Source organism: Tenebrio molitor, chromosome 8 (assembly GCF_963966145.1).
Source record: "Tenebrio molitor chromosome 8, icTenMoli1.1, whole genome shotgun sequence".
Lineage (NCBI taxonomy): Eukaryota > Metazoa > Arthropoda > Insecta > Coleoptera > Tenebrionidae > Tenebrio > Tenebrio molitor.
In genome coordinates, this window is record NC_091053.1 from 13,549,009 (window position 1) to 13,570,685 (window position 21,677).

The following is a 21,677-nucleotide window of genomic DNA, read 5'->3' on the forward strand; positions in this document are numbered from 1 at the left end:
TCTTTGCAACGTTTTACATTAAAAATAGAATAACTTAACGATTCTTATTCACGAAGCAAATATTTAACGGCACTCTTTGCTGAAAACAAACATGTTCAATAATGTCCTGTTCTAAACGATTTCATTTTTCCAACGCCTACTCAGCCTAGGATTTCATTTGAACGCGCGATATGAGGAGGAGCTGGGAAAACCTTCAAAGTATTTTATGAAAATTTCTCTGTTAATTCTCAATCTATACCTCCATCTCTTCTAGCTTCCATTCTGTGGTACTATATTGAACAATTTTGGAACTTTTGGGACAAAAGCATTACAAAAGCACCACTCAAATTTATGAACATAGAAGTACCTACTTATATGTTGTTTAATATACAATTTTTTCATATCTGGTTTATTTATTGTTTTTATTCCTATTATAATTATACAGGGTTACAGGGTTAGGGTTACCTTCCCTTCATATAAGGCTTGAAACGTGTGCAATCAATTTTCCCGTATCACTTCATTCAGAGCCATAAAATTAAAAAAAATATTCTGAACAGATTTTTTTTTCCGTGCACGCCCATAATTCACAATTAATTTAAAGAACATATTTATGAATTCGCATCAAAAGAAAATGATTAGTTTTTGAATTATTTCAATTTTAACATTAACAGGGAAAATGATCAAGATTTGCAACTGCAGTGTCATAAATAAATACCTCATTGTTGGTAAACATCTGTTGAGAACTTTTCTAGTAATTCTTTAGTCGTTAAAGGGTACCATAATTAATCCATGTCAACCTCTTTTGTGGAAGTGACCGCGCAATTTAATAATAAATCATAGCTAAATTTTGCACTTTAATGTCAAATTCAATTTATTTCGAAAAACGATGATTCTTTCATGATTTCAATGACATCAAATTTTTCCTAAATGTTTGAAAGGACTCTCAGTGAAAAATGATATAAATTAATGTAGCGGTTATTGAATTAAAACGAAATATTTGATCGTTTCATTAAAAAGAAATTGAAATTTTTACAGAATGTTCTGCAGTGATACACAATCATTCCTGAATTTTTTGAGAATTTTAAATCGGTAAAACTTGAATCACCCAGTATTGTTTTATCATGGTTTGAACCAGAAATAGACCAATTTCAGTCTTTTCGGTTAGTTTCTACGTCTCTTGCATGTTAATAATTTATCTTTTACGTTTTCTCATCTTCTTATAATCGTTGTTGAAAGAAAATAATCAACCACACGAAATAGTTTATTCAACAAGACCAATACAAATGATTCTATACCTTTTCAAACAAAAGACATTTTGTAAACCCTCCAATTTCTTTACCCAACCAAACAATAACCTTTATGACGAGTGATGGGAAGAAACATACTATAATTGACGGAATGCCATTCAGAAGATTTACCACTTCAACTATAATTTCCAAAATAATCTCAAACAAAAATTTAGCTTTAGTTTTGATAAGTACAATGACGGCATCAACTGTCGTACTGAGACCCTGTGAGTTTTTAATCTGCGAAACCTCATCAGCAACAGTCAAAACGAGCCCATAAAGATTCAGAGCCATTTTCTGTGCATTATCGACGAGTTTGTCAATAGGACTTTTAACACACTCTACTCCACTTTGAAGCGTTTTTACTATTACCGACTGGGTGTTGTTGGTATAGCAGAAAGCTTTCTTTTCGTTCAGATGGTCAAGAGTGTCACCACCCAGTTGATCCGGGATCAAACTTTGAAGCGCCAAAGTAACCTTCACGATCACAGCAAGGATGGTATTTTGGATGTTGAGAAGCAGAGTTGCTATTAACTGTCCAATGGAATTTAGTATCTGACCTGCGCCCCATTGTACTGATGCCAGTGCATTGTACACGTCGCTAGCATATTCAATGAGGATGGTGTATATGCCATCCCAAAAGCCATGGATCTTCGTGGGTTCAATCTCAAAGTCACTGCTGCCGCCGGAGCTTACCAAGAACTGTACCAATGTTAGATCAAATTTACCTTCTAAACGTACTTACCAGGATGGCCACACAGATGAGGAGTTTTCGGGACATGATTTCGACGAGGCACTCACGCAAATTGTTTGGGTGTATTCGTCGAAGCTTTTATATAACGAGAAATAATTGGTTAGATATGTTTATCAGGAATAAGTCTTTAATAGCTTCATTAACTCTGTAAATGCGTATTTGAAAGTTTCGAGCAATTTCGTTCCAATGATAAGGTCTACAAACTAAATAATAATTTTTTTCTATTTCCAGCACCTCCAATTGAAGGATTTGAATTTTGGAAAATAATTTTGACCTTTATGATCTGGTTTGCAAAGAGTCAGTTAATATACGTAATTACTATACAAAAATTAACATTTTTTTCCTATTCCCACCCCTTTCTTTTTTTATCCTTTCACTTCTTTTCCATATCTCTTTCATCCAGTTTTTCCCCCGCTGTATCCATTCCTCAATTGCTAAATTGCTCAATTGGCTCTCTCTCCTTATAGCACATTCTGCACTTTCTTTCCTCTCCTTCCATCCAATAACTGTTTTCTCTCTCCTCGTTCCCACATCTAAATCTCGCCATCATTTTTCTTTCTTTTGCACTCTCTTTTCCCAGATACTCCGGAATTTCCTCTGTCATACACCTTTCATATTCCCTGGATTTTTTTATACTTTTCCTTCTTTCTTGCTTGTCCGTGTCTTTGTCCCTTTCACTCAGCTCTGGAGTCATCAATCTTCCCTTTGCTCTCAATCTATCCACTTCTTCACTGGCATACCCGTTCCTCTGGTAGTATTTCTCTCTCTGTCTTTCTTCTTCATGTTCTTTTTCTTTTCTCCCCAGCATTCGGTCAGTATCCTGCACTCTTCCCTTCCATCCATTTTGTCTTCAAACTTTCCCGCTTTCACTCTCCGCCCATCGCTCTTACACTCTTCCCTCTCTATGTAATATGGCGTTTCTCTGTCCATTCCTAGTACTCCTCTCAAATATTTTTCTTGCACTTTCTCTACCTCTTCTTGTTCCTTCCATCCCCAGATCTCTGCCCCGTACATCAGTATACTCTCATCATGCTCTTCAACATCATCATTCTTTTCCTGAAATCACCTCCCCACTTTCTCCCTCATATTCCCCAAACACATCCCACCACCTTATTTGCTTTTTTCACTATCTCTCCGATATGTGTCTTCTCGGTGGCGATTTCATTGAGTGTGTAACGCAAATATTTGAACTCGTTTACTCGTTCTATTTTCCTTTCTTCCCAGTTCCACTCATTCTTTTCATTTTCCCTCTTTCTCTTATTGAACACCATCATTTTCGTCTTCTCAACATTCACTTCCAGCTTTTTCTCCCTGACATTCTTTCCCAGTTCTTCATCATTTCTTTAATTTTTATTTCACTTTTTACCACAATTACTAAGTCAGGTTCCAAACTTTCTCTTTATTTACCACACTACCGCCCCTCCTCTCTTGTGCTTTCTTTAACATTTCATCCATATATCATAAATGAATCTACGACATTTGAGCGCGCGACAAATGAGCGCGCGACAAAAGAGAGCCGCAATATGAGCGCAGCGACAAAAGAGCGCCACGACAAAAGAGCGCCGCGACAAAAGAGCGCCGCGACAAAAGAGCGCCGCGACAAAATAGCCTGAGACAAATAAACACTGTGACAAGACTGGAATTTTCGAGTTTTTTCTGGCTAGACAGCCTCAAGGCGTCCTCCTAGATCGTGTCCCACCATTCAAACCTTGTGCAAATGCCTTTTTTTCTCTCTTGTTGTGTTTCAAGGTTGCGTCAAGGTCGCGCCAAGTCTTAGTATAACTAAAGGGTAAGGAAAATTTTCATTTACACAAGGTTTGACTTCTTCAAAACCTTCAATAAGGAAATTAATTATTGCCTTAAGAAAGGCAAAGGCAAAGGCAACCTGTATTTACCTTCTTTTGTGGTCACGCTCTTTTGTCGCCGCGCTCTTATGTCGTCGCGCTCTTATGTCGCTGCGCTTTTATGTCGCCGCGCTCTTATGTCGCCGTGCTCTTATGTCGCACGCCCTTTTGTCGCGCGCTCTTTTTGCGGCGCGCTTTTGTCGCGATACCATCATAAATATCAGGGGGCTAAGCAGGCAGCCCTGTCTCACTCCCTTTGTCGATTCAAGCCATTCACCTTCTTTCTCTTCCACCTTCACTTTGTTTTTTGTTCTTGCGTATCTCCTAAATTTTCCTTTCTTTTCTGAATCCCGCTTGACTGTCCCTTTTCCTCTTTACGATCTAGTTTGCAAAGAGTCAGTTGGGAACTATGATTATCTTTGGATTTGTGTATAGCTTTCAAAATTTTGGAAACTTTTTTTGATTGATTTTTTTTTTCAATTTTCAAAATTGAATATCTCGCTATGAAAACTTCCTGGAATCGCTAATTCGAAACCCATTTTCATTTAGTTAATTTTTTATTACAATTGTAACAATAACAGCATCAGGAGTGCGTCAACGCTTTGTATTAGGTAGTTCCTTATTCCGTACTGAAAAAAAGATAAAACAATCAGATGCAAAAAACTGCAAATGCACTTCACACATTATTACATACGAAGTGCTTTAAAAAATGTTAAAGCATGTGTACTTTGTAGTATTTTTTCAATTAGTTATGTTTACAGTACAGGTATTGCTTTTATATTACTGTTTTGTTCATGTAAATAAAGTGCGCCAGTATGAAAAGCTCTAATTAATTCATTAAACAAATCAATGGCAACAGCTTTGTAACAACAACAACAACGTTCAAAGCTCTGAAATTAATATGAAACTTTGTTGTTTTTGACAACAATCGTACATAAAAAACCTCAACTTCAAAGGCTGTTTTTTGCTTGTTTTCTGAAGGTCTCGGGGCAGCAAAAGAAATATTTAATAAATCTGCAAAGAAATCGCTAGTTAAAGAAATTAAATAAAACTTCCATGTTCCTGACGTAACGATAAGCGTTTAGTTTCCATCAAAATAAATTAAATTCTCGACCTGCAAGGCGAGAGATTTGCTCGTCGATAAAATTTGATACCTTCCTTCGTGACTTTGAAAATGTCCTAGCTTTGGGCGGAAACTTCAGCAGCGAGTGCAATTGCAGGAAAACGTGTTGTTGCAGGTTCGACTGTGATGGCCAATCAGGCTGCCGTTAGCCACGAGAACGCCGCCGATAATGGACCTTCATATCAGCAGCTTTTGCAACAAAGGGAGGAGGAGAATCGACAAGAAGTTGAACGGTTGACGGCCGAGATTAGGGCGCTTAAACTTCAGCTATTGCAGCTCACGAACGGTGAGTTTTACTTGTTTTTCAAGGTGCGATCGTCGCAGATCCTGTTCCTGCTGGAAATTGACAAGGAGTCGGTTTCGTCCTTTTGTGAAGGAGCGAGGCTCGTACTTTCTAAAATGCACGTTCTTGTCGAGAGAGTAGTAAATGATATTTTTTGTGGTTCTGAAGGTTACTTTTTAATATGATATATACTACACACTATACATTATATTATATGCTATATATTACATAATACAGGGTATTTCACGAGTGATAATGAGCCTGACGGAATATGTTTCCTTTGAAAATGTATTGTGGGTTGCATTTTCAAATGTGTCGGGCTTATTACCACTCGTGAGATACCCTGTACAGTATAATATATAATTCTTTGTAGAATTTGCTTCCAGGGAATATTTTTACATCCCCGAGATCATAACAGCCCTTATTCAGAAACACTTGCCTTCCGGAACCGTTAAATATTCGCCCCTCGGCCGGCGCCTCCTTTCTTTAAACAGGAATTTAATAAATGATCCTTCCGTGATCAAAGGGCGTTTTCTGGTGTTTGACTTGAAAAAATCGCGATATTACGTGAGAGCGAAAAACTCTCCGAACAGGCTGCATTTAGACGGCCAACTCATTTATCATACGCTGTCGGGAATATTAAGAGATGTTTAGATAGGGATCTTATCGGATCTTGTCCTTTCCGAATCCTCTCCGAAGCTGTTCCACCATAAACTGGTAATAAAATTGTAAATTGCGCATTAGACATTCCTTACAGATGACGTGCAAGAGGCGGTCTTTGTGCAGCGACACTGCTGGTAATTTAATATGCTTAAGAGCAAACAAAGAAAGGGGGTCGCTGGAGAAGGGGTGGGGTCGGATCGGAGGGCCGGCGAAATGCTATACAGATGGAGTTTGCAAAGAACCCAACAAAAATAAAATTTCATTTGAAATTTTTTTGCTCGATAATATTTGTGTTACGGCTTTTGGCGCTCTGCGCCAGACCAAAAACACCAACAAAAATTTTGTTTTTGTCAATTGCCATCAGCAACAATTATCGTCGAGTCCTTGCAGGCAAATCCGTTGTACCTGCTCCATCCGTTGTTGTTACAACGCTCGTTAATTTATAACTGTGAGCGCTTGAAAACTTCCAAGGAGTTTCCAACAAATGGAGTGTTCAGTCGTCTTTTTGTTGCGAAGTAAAGTAATGAAGAGCGCGTTATAAACAAGGAGAACGCTTTGCAGCGAAAAGCTTGTATGTGTGTACGTACGACGGACAATTAATTAGTAGAGCTTTGCGCGTCTAAGAAGTCGTCTCCTTCATTCCTAATTAATAAGCAAGGAAGCTGCGACGCTATCGAAAAAGCGCCACAAAAGGACAAAGAAACTGGAAACGGAAACAATTATTATTATTAGATTCGTGCCAATTCCTGCGAGATGAAATCGCGTCGAAAATGACTGGAATCTCACATACGAGTACGTGTTTATTACGTCATCGCCGCCGAGTAAATTAAGGGCTTCGTGTTCTTCCTTCTGGGTCGTTACTCTTATATATCACGAGGGCGTAGTTCGGTTCCAGTTTTATTTTACTGCAAATAACGTAGTCAGGATGTGGAGCTCGTAAAGATGTAAAATGATTTGGACAAAGGTTGCGAGGATCACGTGACGATACTACATAAAGTCCACCAATTGCATCGGTTGGTAATTGTGACGAGTCGAGAGATACACGAAAGCGATAGCGGAATAATAAAATCGGGGAAAGTTTCTCGTGGAAAATCCTGCAGAATCATTCGGAAACTGTCTCGCCCTATTTATTTTATCAAGACTCGAGGGGAGCTTACTCGGGGAAAATTTTTGCAAACGTGTCTAGAGCCTTCAGAGAATTTTTTAATTTCGATTTCTTCTTTACTTTTCGATGTGGTCCCCGCCAAAGACCAATCCAGCATCTGGTGCTGGCAAGGTTTCAGCTGAATAACACTGGACCCCATGTGGAGCCTTGAGGTACTCCACTATCGAAACTACTGTTCATAATGTGATGCTAACTCCTCGGTGTGTTCATCTTATCTTGAAATTCTTTCGGAAACTGTCTCGCCCATTTTTAGTAAGATTTCGAGTGGAGCTCGCTTAGGAAAATTTTTTGCAAAAGTGTCTAGAGCCTGAAAAGAATCTTTTCAATTTCGATTTCTTCCTGAGTTTTCAATATAGTTCCCACCAACACCAATGCAGGGTCTGCATTGATCTGAATAACATTGAACCCCATATGGAGCCCTGAGGTACTTGACTATCCAAACTATTATTCACAGTGTGTTGTGAAGTCCTTGGTGAGTTCATCTAATCTTCAAAAAGGAAAATTATGTCGGAAACTATCTCGCCCATTCTATATTAGCAAGATTTCGAGTGGAGCTCGCTTAGGAAAATTTTTTGCAAACGTATCCAGAGCCTGAAGAGAATCTTCTCGATTTCGACTTCTTCTTGAATTTTTAATGTGGTTCCCACCAACACCAATGCAGGGTCTAGAACTGGTACATTTCAATTTGAGTAACATTGGACCCCATGTAGAGCCTTGAGATACTCGACTATCGAAACTTTTGATCTTAATGTACTGTGAACTCTTCGGTGTGTTCCTCTAATCTTCAAAAGGAAATCATCTCATGCACGTTAAATTGGGTTGTCCGAAATAGAAATCGAAGAGCGGAAAAACCACCTAAAACGACAGTAAAATATGATTTTAAGGAGACTTTGTCACGATTCACTGTCGTGACCTGTTAACCCCCAAACCCATTAAAAACCGAATTATGATCGATTTCTCGCCATCCCTCCAGAGCTACGACCACAGCGACGCCATTATTTAGCGGATGTCATAGGGCATATTGCGCAATGGCGTGTCAATGTCGCATAGTTTATGTTTCCGACTGTTCGTTTATGTTTCCTGGCGACGTAAATACTATTCCGATGGTTAAAATACGAGTAGAGATCCGATCCGAGATATTGGTTTTGTCCGTTGGTTAATAAATCACATCGAAACTTTCTTTATATGACGCAATAAAATTTCACACCAGGCTGGGTATGCGAGCGACGCCTTCTCGATGATTTATCCGCAGTAATCGCATCCAGAGATGAGGAATTCGGGAGGCGATATGGTCAGGAGAGGGAATTCGGGAGCATTGTTTGGATGTTGTTAACGAGGAGGGATGGCGAGATAGAAGGAAGGATTTGAAGGATGTTGGGTTGCGATGGCTGAAAGAGTAGAAATTCATAAAATAGATAAAAAAAAAGAGATTTTGTAGTGCATTTATCTGATTGAAAAAATGACAGTTTGATCGAAAAAGTGCGAACAATAAGTGTTTTTTACCAGTTGGTGTCAGTGATTTTTATAGTTTCATTACAGATCCCTAGAACGATGCAAATGTCAAGAAACGATGTTAATCAGATAGCACTGATTTGTGTTGATCATACATAAAAATTATCTGAATGTTTTTTGTAGCTTGTTAAATTTTGAATTATAGTTACTTACAAAATTTCGGTAGAACTAATATTTTTCAAGATATAGTCCTTAAAATGTTTATTCGCGCGGTGCGACCAGCGACTAAGCGATCTAAATGTAGGCGTAAAGTTGAAGCTGTGTGCTTCTAAACCGATCATTATATTTTCAATTTTTGATACACGATTTTGTAGAGAATAAAATTATGGTTACGATGGTGGAAGAACATTTTCAATTGCTCAACAGCTCCAACAGTTATAGACGTTCAAAGTTGAAGTTGCATTCCAAGTGAAGTGAAATTACATCCGTGAGGTTTTTGCTTGGCAATTTTTTTATTATCAATCCAAATACAAAAGAACTGCTACAAGGGTATTGAGAATTTAATTTTGTATAAAATGATGTATAAATAATTGTGATGAACTGATGATAAATAACAGTCAAGTGGTAGTGATAATTGTGATAATACAGACTGGTAGAACGTACTAAAAAAATAAAACTTGTTTAAATCTATACGTTTTAAGCAAAGAATGTAAAATTAAATTTTATTAATTGAAATTTTCATTAATAACGTAATGTATAGAATCTTGTAATGTGTAGAATTCTTTAATTTGTCTGTGGTAATGTTTGAAAGAGATTATTTTTTGTATCAAAATTTTAATAAAATTTAAAAGACATGTTTGGGTTTGAAAGCATATGGCCTGTGAACAATTTGATGTAATTTTCACGATCTAGCCATCATTCAATTCTTAATAGAATTCATTCAACCTTTGTGAATTTCTAGGAATAATAAAAAATTCTCACATGTGAGTGATTTTAACAGACATGACAGATGCTTATCACTTTAGAATGTCTATAACTTTTGCAATTCTTAAACAATCTCAATGTTTCTGATACCATTTTAAAGATAATTCTATGCGCTACGAAACTGTATATCATAAATTAAAAATGTAACAAACTGGTTAGCAACAGGCGGATGCGACTCTACGGCAACATTTGGATTATTGAGTCGCATCGCGCGAGTAAACATTCAAACGACATTTTCATGAAAACTATTAGTTCTATCGAAATTTTGCAAATGGGAAAACTGATTTAGTTTTTAATAAGCTAGAAGAAATGTTGAGGTTATTTTTACAAAGGATCAACACAAATCAGTACTATCTGATTATGAAGCTATTTTGACTTTTCTCTTGCTTGAAGGTGCAACAGATCGAATTGGAGTGGAAAAATCATAATTTTTTATTTATATTTATATAAATAAGTACTTATGAACAAAATGTTTGCAATTTTTTCCATTAGGATTCTCTGTCCACTGGTTTTTCAGTAGACATATTTTTTCTATTTCCCTATTCCTGTTTCCATTACTCTTCCATTTCTATTAATTTATACATTCTGTATTTTTTATTTTCTTTTTTTTTCAAGCTATACTTCTCATTTTATTCATTTTACTTCACCATCAATTTCTCTTCTAATTGATTTCTTCCAAATTCTTTTTTCTTCGCTTTATTAGTCTACTTTCCTTACCCCTTGTTTACCTTTATTTGATTATTCTATTGTCGTCCATTTTATATTCACCTCTTTATCCGTGTGTTTTATTAGCTTTTCTTACTTCTCTAATAATAGTAATTAACGTTATAAATCCGGGAACTCATAATTTACAGTACGAGTTTAAGGGAGACGTTTAAGGACGAGGCGATGAAGGAGCCAAGTCTTAAAACTCGAAACGAGTACTGTAAAAGGAGTTCACGGACGAATGTCGTTATGTATTTTATTTCATCCTGCCTCAAATTTCGTTTGAAAGACACATTGAAATTAATTTCAAAATAATTCAACAAATGCTCCAAATCTAGTCACATTTTTGGAACAAGATTAGCAACGGCTGTTTGGCAATTGTTTATTTTGTTGAAATAATTTGGTGCGTCAAAATGACTTCTAAAGCAAATCCTCCAGAAATTGTAAGAAAATCTGCAGAAGCCTGTGCTGAATTAATACCTAGCAAGAGTAGCAAGTCTGGTGAAAGGTATCAAAAAGAATTCAGCCATTTTTGTAAATGGAAATCAGAAAATAATGTGAAGAAAATTACGGAAGAGGTTATGTTGGCTGGCCTATTTTGTATATTTGGTTAAATGGTTGTATTATTTTATTTGTGAACTAACGTTTTTAGTCTGAGAAATTAAGTGCATCTTCTTTGAGGCCAAAATAGTTAAATTGTTAATTTGCATTTAGATGTAGTTTTGAATAAAACATTTCTTAAACCTGAATAATTGTTATTGCGATTGTTACTTTTGTGTTTCCAATAGCAACACTTAACCGGCGTCCGGCCGTTTTTTGCGTTTTCCCGGATTCAAACTGATGACGTAAAATATTGAAATTTGACACAGGATGAAATAAAGTATATTCTGCCAAGTAAAAAGTATTTGTCACTTTTCATCTAAAGCAACGTTTTAGATGTTCGTAGTCTAGAGCTCTCCTATTTATCGGAGGATTTTAGAAGATAATAGTGTTTTCTTTGCCTACTTTTTTTTGTTTTTTTGTTATTTATGTAAGTGTATACTTGTGATACATTGTTGTTTTCAGAATAAAAATCTCTATCAGAATTACTGAAAAAAAGTATGTGTTGGAATTTGAAACAAAAAAATATAATGAGAATAAACGAACATTAATGATAATATTATGTAAAATGAAACTTTAGGTCTTGTAATACCAAGTGGTGTTGATAATTTTGAAAATGGTTTAATCAAAATTTTAACAAAACTTTTAAAAAATGTCCAAGTTCGAGCATTTATAACTTGCGAACTATTGGAGATAATTTAATTATGAAGACATTATTTAAGTGCAATTTTCTGACACCACCTCAAAGATAATTTAATTCTCTACAAAGTTATATAGAGAAATTGACAATCTAGCTGTCGATGTAAGTAACAGACTGTTTCAATTTTGTGACGACATTTGGATAGCTGAGTGGCTAGTCGCGTCGCGCGAATAAACTTTCTAACGGCAATACCTTGAAAAATATTAGTTGTACCAAAATTTTTAACAGGACAACATTTGTTCAGAATTTAGTAAGCTACGAAAAATGTTGAGATCAGTTTAACACAAAGTAGTGTTTTCCAATTAAAACGTTTCGGTGGTCCGTCCTCTAGACTAAGAGGGTGTATTGAATTGATTAGACTGTGAAAATCAGAAATCTTCATTGGAATCCCATAATCAATAAATTGACGACAAGGACTTTGTATTTGGAATAATTTCCATCAGGGTTCCATATCTGCTGGACCATCCTTCAAAAATATAGAAAAACAATTTTTCCTAAGAATTCTTCTATTTAGCTTTGAGATCGTCTGAACTCTCTCCATGTTGTACCAATAGATTACGCTTATCCTTCATTTCGTTCGTTTTTCTCATTTTTCTACATACTTAACTAACTTCGTTATTATGTATCTTCTACATTCAATATTCTCTTATTATAATCCATTCCTTTCAAATCCTTTTTTCGATACCTCCCTAGAAAGTGAGTCTGTATCCATAGTTACCAGTGGGTGAAGGTTTCACTTTCGCTCATTCTCTTTCGCTCACGCATAATTGAAATTCGATTTTATGCAAAAGAATTTGTATATTGAAAATAATTACATACCAACAATAACTATAACAATTCATGATTTTAAATAATCACAATGACAACCACCGAATATGCCCATCAGCAGTACAACTTTCTGAGGGATCCACTCTTGATCCGCCGCTTCCAGTCAAAACTTGCAAACATCTTTTCTTGAAAAAGTTGCAGCTTTTTGATAGTTTTTACATTTTGTTTTCAAAAAGGAGGTGAGACTGCTGAACCTGTACCATTTATTATATTAAAACAACTACATAATAGCCTCTATCTGGAGATTTCAGTGTGATTTATTTCTTTTATTTTAATTTTATTTAAAATTTTGAATATAAAGTTACAGACTCATTTTCTAAGGAGTTATGTCAGGTATCGAACAAAACCAAATACAGCACTTGAGAGTAAGGCCGCTTTTATTCACGTGAATTGCTTGAATTGAATTGAAATGGTTACAACTAATTGTCTTTTTGCGAGCAAAAATATCAATTGCTTTATTAAAAAATCGCACAAATCAAACAAACAATAAATAATAAACGCACTACTGCATTTTTATCTACATCAGAAAATGGAGTGACTGTACACACAATTTTATCAACGACTAGAAAATGCAGTATTTGCAAACGTTTCATTTTTATCCAGTTTGACATTTCTGATTTATATTTATTCATTTCAATTGATTGTTCGTGTCTAAACCACATCAATTTGTTACAGTTTCCACTTTACAAATATTTACAATGTCTGGACTCATCCAGTGAGTCTGGAATTTTGCTAGTACAATTAACAGTAGAGATATCAGGTGACAAGTGTTGCTGACTCTACCATTCATCAATTAATCCACATTATTACACTCGATCCGCTACTGTTGGTAATCCTGTCGGGATTGTACAGTATTACATGCACATTACATGACATGGGGACAATCTGATTGGTCCTTCATTATATGTTCCAGTAGGCCACAGCGATCGGACACCCAAAGCAAGTACATCTTCAACAGAAACTAATCTGATTTGGAGTAAAAATCCGGAAACGTCGACTTCCGGGGCTTCCGTCCCAACTTGTTCTCATTACCGACTCGTTATCTCTCGCAATTCCACTTTCATTACCTCCTCCAAACACTTGGAGTTTGGCAAACTCAATAACACCGAAATATTGCTCCAAAAGCAAAACAAAGCCAATGCGCATCGATTCGTCGACACTTTTCCGCGGCTTCCCAATCGCATTAGCTCAGTTAGTTTGGTTAATTATAGTTGGGGTGGTGAAGGGTTTCCCCTAATAAGATCGGACGTTCTAAATCAGTCACAGACGGTGGCTCAGTCCGAACTAATTGGATTTAAAACTATAAGGTATGAGGGTTAAGTGAATTTAACGTGTTTGTGTGTTGGAGGACTCAATCTGGAGGGCTGAAAGCTCGTGATTAAGAGATTTAAGCAAATATGTTGACGACGCTTCGACAAGTATTTTGAGGTATTTTTCAGGATGGCAAAGCATATTTGATGATCGGATTGTGTTTGCATATCGGGGGTAATACCAGTGCATGGTGCGAGCTAAATCAGGAATGCATGTTTGCACCAGAGCTGGAAGCTGCACCAATGCAGACAGTTTAAATTCGAATACGCACGACAGAACTTACAAGATATTTATTTTGTTGATTACCACTCAAATATCGGGTTCTGAAAGATAAATTTGTATTTTGTAATAAGCAAATAATGTATTCACATGACATCAACGATTGGGCCGACTCTACCGTGTCTAAAGCTTTGCACACAATTTGAAAGAAGAAGTTAAGCGCGCTAGGCGCAACCACCGCTTGGACGGGTGACCGCTCCGAGACGTTTTATTGTGATTGTGTCATCACTTTCTGTTTATGTCATCTGGTGGCGGTCTACACCGCCCCCGCTGCCACTTCTCACCCCGTTTGAACAATTTATTCTAATTCCTCCCCCGTGCATCCCCCTCCTAATTATCGCAATAATTAATAACGCCGACTCGTCTGGCCCGGCGAGTTAATTTCGACGTTGCCGGTTATGGAATAATAAATATTGATGAAGCTCTTCCTTTAACGAAGGCACGAGTTTTAAGCAGTCTAGCTCAAAGGGTAGATTATCCCGGCCTCAATAATTAAGATCAGTGCTCTCGATTTAACTCAATAAAAAACGGACACAAGTCTGGTTTTTTCACCATCAGTTCTTCATCACCAAAGACTGGTCACTTACGAATTACAAAAATGGATGAATGGCAACCAAGCCGGAACAAAGTGGAGATTTATTATGTGGATTTGGTGGACATTTGTAAAAATCTGGTTGGAACAAAAATAAGTCATTTGTAGCGACTGGTGTGGTAAATGGGCACTCGCACTAATGGCAACTCATAAAACCGATTTAAATTTATTTTGATGAATTGGATGCGATTATACACATCTTGGCATTCTGCCAAATTATGTGGACAAAGTTTGTTCCTCTCGCTAATTTGGAAAATTTTCCATCAAATAGAGCAGGTCTCAGTAAATTGACACCTGAATAATTTACGACAAGCAAAACTGCATGGTGTTACGGGACGAAGTCGAACGTCGGGGCGAAGCGCCAAGGGGGGCGAAGCACTAAGGAGGGCGAAGCCCTAACGGGGGGCGAAGCGCCAAGGGGGCGAAAGCCACGGACGTCGGTGTCCTCGTTGATGAAGGGGGGTGCCACCGAGTGCCGTGGGCGACTACGGTGACGGTTTCGGTGGTGCGGTCGGCCGAGAGGTGGCTGGTCGATTCCGCCAGCGCAGGGACCTCTCGGTGGACGGCGGATGGTGCGAGGGGTGGCTGGTCGATGTCGCCAGCACAGGGACCCCTCGGTGGAGCGTTGATGATGGTGTGAGGGGTGTCTGGTCGATCGTGCCAGAGCAGGGACCCCTCAGGATGCGGTGAAAAAAAAGTCTCGGTGAAGAGCAAGTCTTTAATGACTCCGTCCGTCTTTTACGACCGGTACGGGAGTAACCTTGACAAAATGTGAGCCCCTATTTATATGCGCCCGGCTGAGGGCCGAGGCGCCAAGGACGGCTCCTGATTGGTCCGGCCGGAAACTTTGGTGGCGCAGCCGAGAGAAAACCTGTGCCTATAAAGCCGGCGGAACAGCCGCGCGCGCGTACTATAGGACAGGTCTCCTCGTCGACAACACCTCGCCCCGGCCGGCTCACAACAGAAAAAAACCTAACTATATTTACAAACTTAACCTAACTTATCTAACTTAACTAACTTAACCTACGTGTTCTTTATTTACATTTATTTACAAAATCGGGGCTAAATTCGCGAAGCGCGGTATCACGCTCCCCCCCTTTGGAGGCTCGATTTTGGTCCCGATCGACACAATTTGTCCTTGTGGTTCCCTTCCGCGTTTCTTCGGCGTCTCCTCCGATCTGACGCGGGAGTTGCTGCCCAAGGTTGTTGGAGGTGGTGGCGCGGATATCCTGTCTGCGCACCCCGCTCCGTTTGTGTGTCATTTTGTCGTGTCAGGGATTTGGAGGTGCGTCAGGTCGTGTCCTCTGTCTGGGGCGTCGTCTTCGGTCCTCGCTATCTCTGGGTTCCCCTCGAGTTTTTCGGAGTCTTCTCCGGCGCCTCTTCCGGTTCCGACTCGGGGGTTGCGGCCCTTGATTCGGGGGGCGTTCTGGACGGCTGCGTGGATGAGGGCGACCTGGACGGTTCGGCGGGCGCTGCTGGGGTGCACAGGTTACGTATTCTGCATGGGCTGGCTCGCGCCGCTGCAGCCTGCCGGGATTGTCGCTCTTTCCCGGTGTTGTTGGGGCCGAGGGTTTCTTCGGTCTTGTCTTCCTTCCCCTTCGACTCGACTTCTTCGGGGGGCCGTCCTGCAGGGGAGCCCGTGCCTTGATGGAGCCTCGTTTGGTTGCACAAACGGGGCAGGCTCGGACGTGTTGGCGGACGTCGGCGGAGAGCGCAGGCCACGTATACTGCGTGCGGATAGCTCTCGCGGTTTCCTCTTGGCTGAGATGGCCAACGTCCGGGGCGTCGTGAAACTGCTGGATCACGAGCGTTTGTGCTGCAGGTGGTACCCAGAGGAGTGGTGGATTTGTTCCGCGCCAGAGGTGACCGTCGCGAATCGCGTAGTGCTGCGCGAAAGCTGCGTCACCTGGAGCTTGGGGTCCGGTTTCGGCGATGGCCTCTAACCGCCTCACAATCTTCTGGAACTCGGGGTCGTTGAATTGGGCCGATTTCACCCAGTCGGCGAGCGTCGCGACGTCGGTTGTTGCCGGCGTCGTGGTTGTCATGATCGGGGTTGTTGGGTTGATCTCAGTGGAGTCGGGTGCTGCGTCGACGTTGATTGTCATGGAGCCGAACGTTGCTACGGGCTCCTCTGTTCCTGTCTGGTCGGTTTGCACCTGGGGGCTGCGGTCCACTGCGATCTGAAACAGATGCTCTAGGTTGACGCTTCGGGCTGAGCCGGAGACGTCGCTACAGCCCGACGCCAGTTTTCCGGAGCGCGTTTCTTCTCGGGTTCTGCCAGAGACATCACGGTGGAAGCGGTCTCGGTGAAGTGGGCGAGGTCGCTGTACTTCCCAACTGCCAGGGTGCCGCGGATTGTCGGGGGCATCTGCCTGATGAGTTCCGCGACGAGTTGTTTCTCCGTGTTTCTTGGGAAGAGTCGTCGGTACAGCTGGGCTTGTCCGTCGATGAACTGCTCCAAGGGCTCGGTTTTCTTGTACGTCGCCCCCATGAACGTTGCCAGAAGTTGCTGGGACTGAGAATCTGCCCCGTAGTCTCTGCGGAGGCGGTCCCAGAGCTCTTCTACCCTTTGGTCGATGTTCTTGTAGTACCGGTTCCGTTTTTCGGCGTCGCCGCGGAGTTGCCGGTAGGCCACTAGAATTTGATGACGTGGGGTTAGATGAACTGCACCTACCTTGTCGAAGTAGGTCTCGATGTCCGCAATGAAGACCTCTGGGTCCTCCCGTGGTTCCCCGGCGAAGGTGCGGAGTAGCTCCTCCGGCCGGAAAACGGGGGCTGGGGGTTGTGGCTGGAGGACGACGGCTGGAGCGGCGTTCTTCTGAAGGAGCTCCAACATTGCCTGCATGAGTTGCGTCATCTGGTTTGCCTCGCTGGTCGGCGAAGCGCTTGTGGATGGCGCGTCCATTGTTGACGGTGGAGTCGCGATCGGCGTGCTCTCTTCCGTCAGGGGTTGATTCGGGGCTTCCGGCTGAAGCTCAGGCCGGGGGGTTGTCTTTGTCGTCTTCCTCGGGGTGGAGGAGGACGAGGGGGGTCCGCTTGACAGCCTTGTCAAGTAGGCCCCACGTTGGGCGCCACGTGTTACGGGACGAAGTCGAACGTCGGGGCGAAGCGCCAAGGGGGGCGAAGCACCAAGGAGGGCGAAGCCCTAACGGGGGGCGAAGCGCCAAGGGGGCGAAAGCCACGGACGTCGGTGTCCTCGTTGATGAAGGGGGGGTGCCACCGAGTGCCGTGGGCGACTACGGTGACGGTTTCGGTGGTGCGGTCGGCCGAGAGGTGGCTGGTCGATTCCGCCAGCGCAGGGACCTCTCGGTGGACGGCGGATGGTGCGAGGGGTGGCTGGTCGATGTCGCCAGCACAGGGACCCCTCGGTGGAGCGTTGATGATGGTGTGAGGGGTGTCTGGTCGATCGTGCCAGAGCAGGGACCCCTCAGGATGCGGTGAAAAAAAAGTCTCGGTGAAGAGCAAGTCTTTAATGACTCCGTCCGTCTTTTACGACCGGTACGGGAGTAACCTTGACAAAATGTGAGCCCCTATTTATATGCGCCCGGCTGAGGGCCGAGGCGCCAAGGACGGCTCCTGATTGGTCCGGCCGGAAACTTTGGTGGCGCAGCCGAGAGAAAACCTGTGCCTATAAAGCCGGCGGAACAGCCGCGCGCGCGTACTATAGGACAGGTCTCCTCGTCGACAACACCTCGCCCCGGCCGGCTCACAACAGAAAAAAACCTAACTATATTTACAAACTTAACCTAACTTATCTAACTTAACTAACTTAACCTACGTGTTCTTTATTTACATTTATTTACAAAATCGGGGCTAAATTCGCGAAGCGCGGTATCAATGGTTGCAGTGGCGTCTCAAAAAAATCGTGTGGGGCTTCAGTACTTCAAATTCTAAAATTTTGAGAGTTTACACAACCGGACGTATGAAACCAAGCCTCATCACTGAAAAATCTTAAATCCAATATTCTGTAATCATTGAGGTCATAGAGTCTCCATCAACATCCACTAAGGGTTTAGATGAACCATAAAGTTTTTGCAGTGATTTACATTGTCACTCTTTCACATTTACTCTCGTGAAAATCATATTGCAAATATTATTATTATTATAAAATGAGGCACCGCATCAAGTCCGGATATAATCGTCATTACAGATATTTATATCAAGTGATGAAACAATTAGACCGAACGGCGGCCACCCATCTAAAAGTTACCCGCACCCAGCGCTGCTTAACGCCATAATCTGACGGTAGCTGGTGCTTTCAGTTGGTAGAACCGCTGGAATCATCAATTGTTATTGCAATTATTTTATTTTCGTCAGTGCTTCTGTTTGTTTCGTCGATGCAAAACCTTGGAAATGTTTTAACATCATTATCTTCACAGTATTTTTTTAGCTCTGTTTATAATCCCCTTTTTTCATTAATTGCACTTCTCGACTTCTCGTCTTGTTTATTTTCTTGACGTTGTTTTGTGCTTGTGAAATCCCCAAGTTGCGGAGCCAAATATACGGAAATAGGGAATTTATTTGTATTTTTCTTTTTTGCGAGAGATCGATGTGTTGCAGCAACCTCATTAAGCCCATCGATTGCGCTGAAAAGCGGCCTTCCTGCGAGAACCGCGTCTTTACGTGTCTGGAATTCAGGATGCAATCCTTTCTCGATTTGCTCTTGCACCGACAAACATTCCACCGCAAAAAAATCGCCAATTAAACTCTGACGATTTCTCCTTTGATTCGAGCGTCCTCCAGACATCCCCCCACAACTCCATTTCGATTGGTCGAGATAACCAAAACGGAATAAAATGGACACGTTTGGGAAATTATTCGTGTCAGCTTGCGCAAATCTGAATGTAAAGAGGGTGTCAACTAGACCCCGCGCAACATCCCTTAATGAGTAATAAATCGTGTGAAGTGTAACGCTCCTCGGGAAAAATCCTAGCTTTCCGCCTGGTGGAATTCACTAAAAGCTACAAATAAAGTGCAATGATGTCGAGTATTTGCCCACCATCAGCGATGATCGAGTTTGAAAGCTTTCGGGGGGCTCTGCATTTTGTTCAGACTTCAAGTGCTTCCACTTTACAACAGTATCGATCTGAGTCGAAATGTCAGATGTTTATTATAATAGGGGAGGCCGCCGTAACCTTCATTATCCCCCAGAGGGCCCGAGCGCAAAAAATTCAAATGAGACCGGTCGACTCTTGTAAATATTTTGGGCGTTTGCGAGTGAATTAAAAATGAAGGAGGAGGCGTCAAGTGTTACACTGCCAGACAGAGCAAAACAAAAAATATTCTGCAACGTTTGGAGTCATAATTACAGTTGTAACTTGGTAGAGATCTGTATTACCGGTTGTATTACTGGTTGCCTATCTACATTACGTATTAATTGATATTTTAACGTATCGCTTTGGTTTTTAAATTTAAGTGACGCAAGTAAATTGTGTAGCGTTCCCTGAACAATCCCCGCAGGCCCTATCCCGTTAATTGTCCCTCCGCCGCCCCCAACTCGCGTTTGTTTATCTCGGCAATATAATATTTCGTTCGCAGGCAACCCCCGGGTGCACTCGCCCCACCAGCAGGACTCGTCGTTCACGATGAATACGAACGCGAATTCATCAGCGCCGCCGTCGACCTCCCCCGGCCTGACTAACGCAGATTGCGCCAACTTCATCAAGAAACAAGCCATGTCGGCCGAGATCTTCCACGGGATCCCCCTGAACAACGAGTACGAACTGATCCCGTTCAACCACTTCACCTACAGCCGAGTTTACCCGATCGAGCTCGGCTTGGGGAAGAGGGTGGTCGAGAAGCCGATCGGGTTCAAGCGGAAGGACCTCCTGGAGAGTCTGATGAAGGCGATCGAGACCCTCAACAAGAACGTGACCGAGAAGCTGAACAAATACACCCTGGACGACTTCCTCGAGGGGTTGTACCGCAGCGAGCCCACCACCGGGACGCAGTACGAGTTGTACTTTCGGACTAAAATCGCGAAAAAAAGTGCGCAGGGTGGATTCAGGAAGGTGGTGGTGTTCCGGCCATTCGCACCGGTGCAGACGATCACCACTGAAGTCCTCTCAGGTGACGGTACTGTCACTGCTTGGAGCAGAGTTGTGACCTTCTTCTTGCAGGTCCTCGCGACAAAGAGCTCATCCACATCATTCTCCCCCTGTCGGGGCGCACCGCCACCTTCCAGAGCTTCATGGACAAGTTCGTCAAGATCGGGTTGAAGAACGACCGCAGGGTCCACCTCACTGTTGTCTACTTCGGCGAGGAGGGACTGTCGGAGGCCCGCGCCATCATGTCGCGAGTCCTCATGACGAAAAACAGTGGCGGCAACGCCAACAACCTCCGCTTGTTGGCTCTGAACGAGACGTTCTCCCGCGGGAAGGGCTTGCGGGTGGGGGCGGAACGGGCGTGGGGCGGCAGTGGTGATAAGAAAGACGTCTTACTGTTCATGTGCGACGTGGACGTGGTGTTCAGTGCGCGCTTCCTGGACAGGTGTCGCTGGAACACCAAGCCGGGCAAGAAGGTGTATTATCCGGTGGTTTTCAGTCTTTACAACCCCCATGTGGTGTACACGCTGCAGGGAAGGGATGTTCCGCCGGAAAATGACCAGCTCGTTATCTCCAGGGACACGGGATTTTGGAGGGACTTCGGCTACGGGATGACGTGCCAATACAGGTAATGCAACCCTGATGAGGGTAAGTTAGACGAACAAAATTATCTTCGACTGGAAAACACAACGTCTTCTAATCTCACTAGCCACTATCGAGAACTCACGCGTGCCTCACGACATTGCCGCACTTGTCGCACCAAAAAAAAAAATCAAAAGAAAAGAGTGTATGCTTCAGACAGAAGTGAAAACTTCCATGACTAGTAATATATTATATTATACAGTAAAACCTCTCAATAGCGGCCACAAAAATGTATTGTAAAAATGACCGCTATAGAGAGGTGGCCGCTTTTGAGAGTGAATGATAAATAAATCACGTCGATTATTTTTATGATTACTTTATCAAGACTAAATATTTTAAACATTACTATACTGCTATATTACATCATAGCATAGCATCATAAAAAAAATTTTTGAAAGATTTAGCGTACTGCGAACGATTTTAGCGTGATGCGAACGATTTTA

General features: G+C 41.8%; 1 protein-coding gene and 1 long non-coding RNA gene across 12 annotated transcripts in view; one reads left to right on the top strand and one right to left on the bottom strand.

The window, feature by feature from the left end:
- Nucleotides 1–21,677, top strand: part of LOC138137578 (chondroitin sulfate N-acetylgalactosaminyltransferase 1-like) — a 125,186-nt gene that overhangs the window by 97,950 nt on the left and 5,559 nt on the right. For all 11 annotated transcript variants that reach the window (XM_069057037.1, XM_069057044.1, XM_069057041.1 and 8 more), the window contains 3 exons: nucleotides 5,102–5,272; nucleotides 20,087–20,617; nucleotides 20,668–21,220. In XM_069057037.1, coding sequence (XP_068913138.1) covers nucleotides 5,102–5,272; nucleotides 20,087–20,617; nucleotides 20,668–21,220 — 1,255 coding nt within the window. The remainder of the gene's footprint in view (nucleotides 1–5,101; nucleotides 5,273–20,086; nucleotides 20,618–20,667; nucleotides 21,221–21,677) is intronic.
- On the bottom strand, nucleotides 1,228–2,101 carry LOC138137580 (uncharacterized). The gene is made up of 2 exons (XR_011161796.1): nucleotides 2,011–2,101; nucleotides 1,228–1,967 (listed from the first exon to the last, which is right to left on the bottom strand). It is a non-coding gene; the product is annotated as an uncharacterized lncRNA (long non-coding RNA).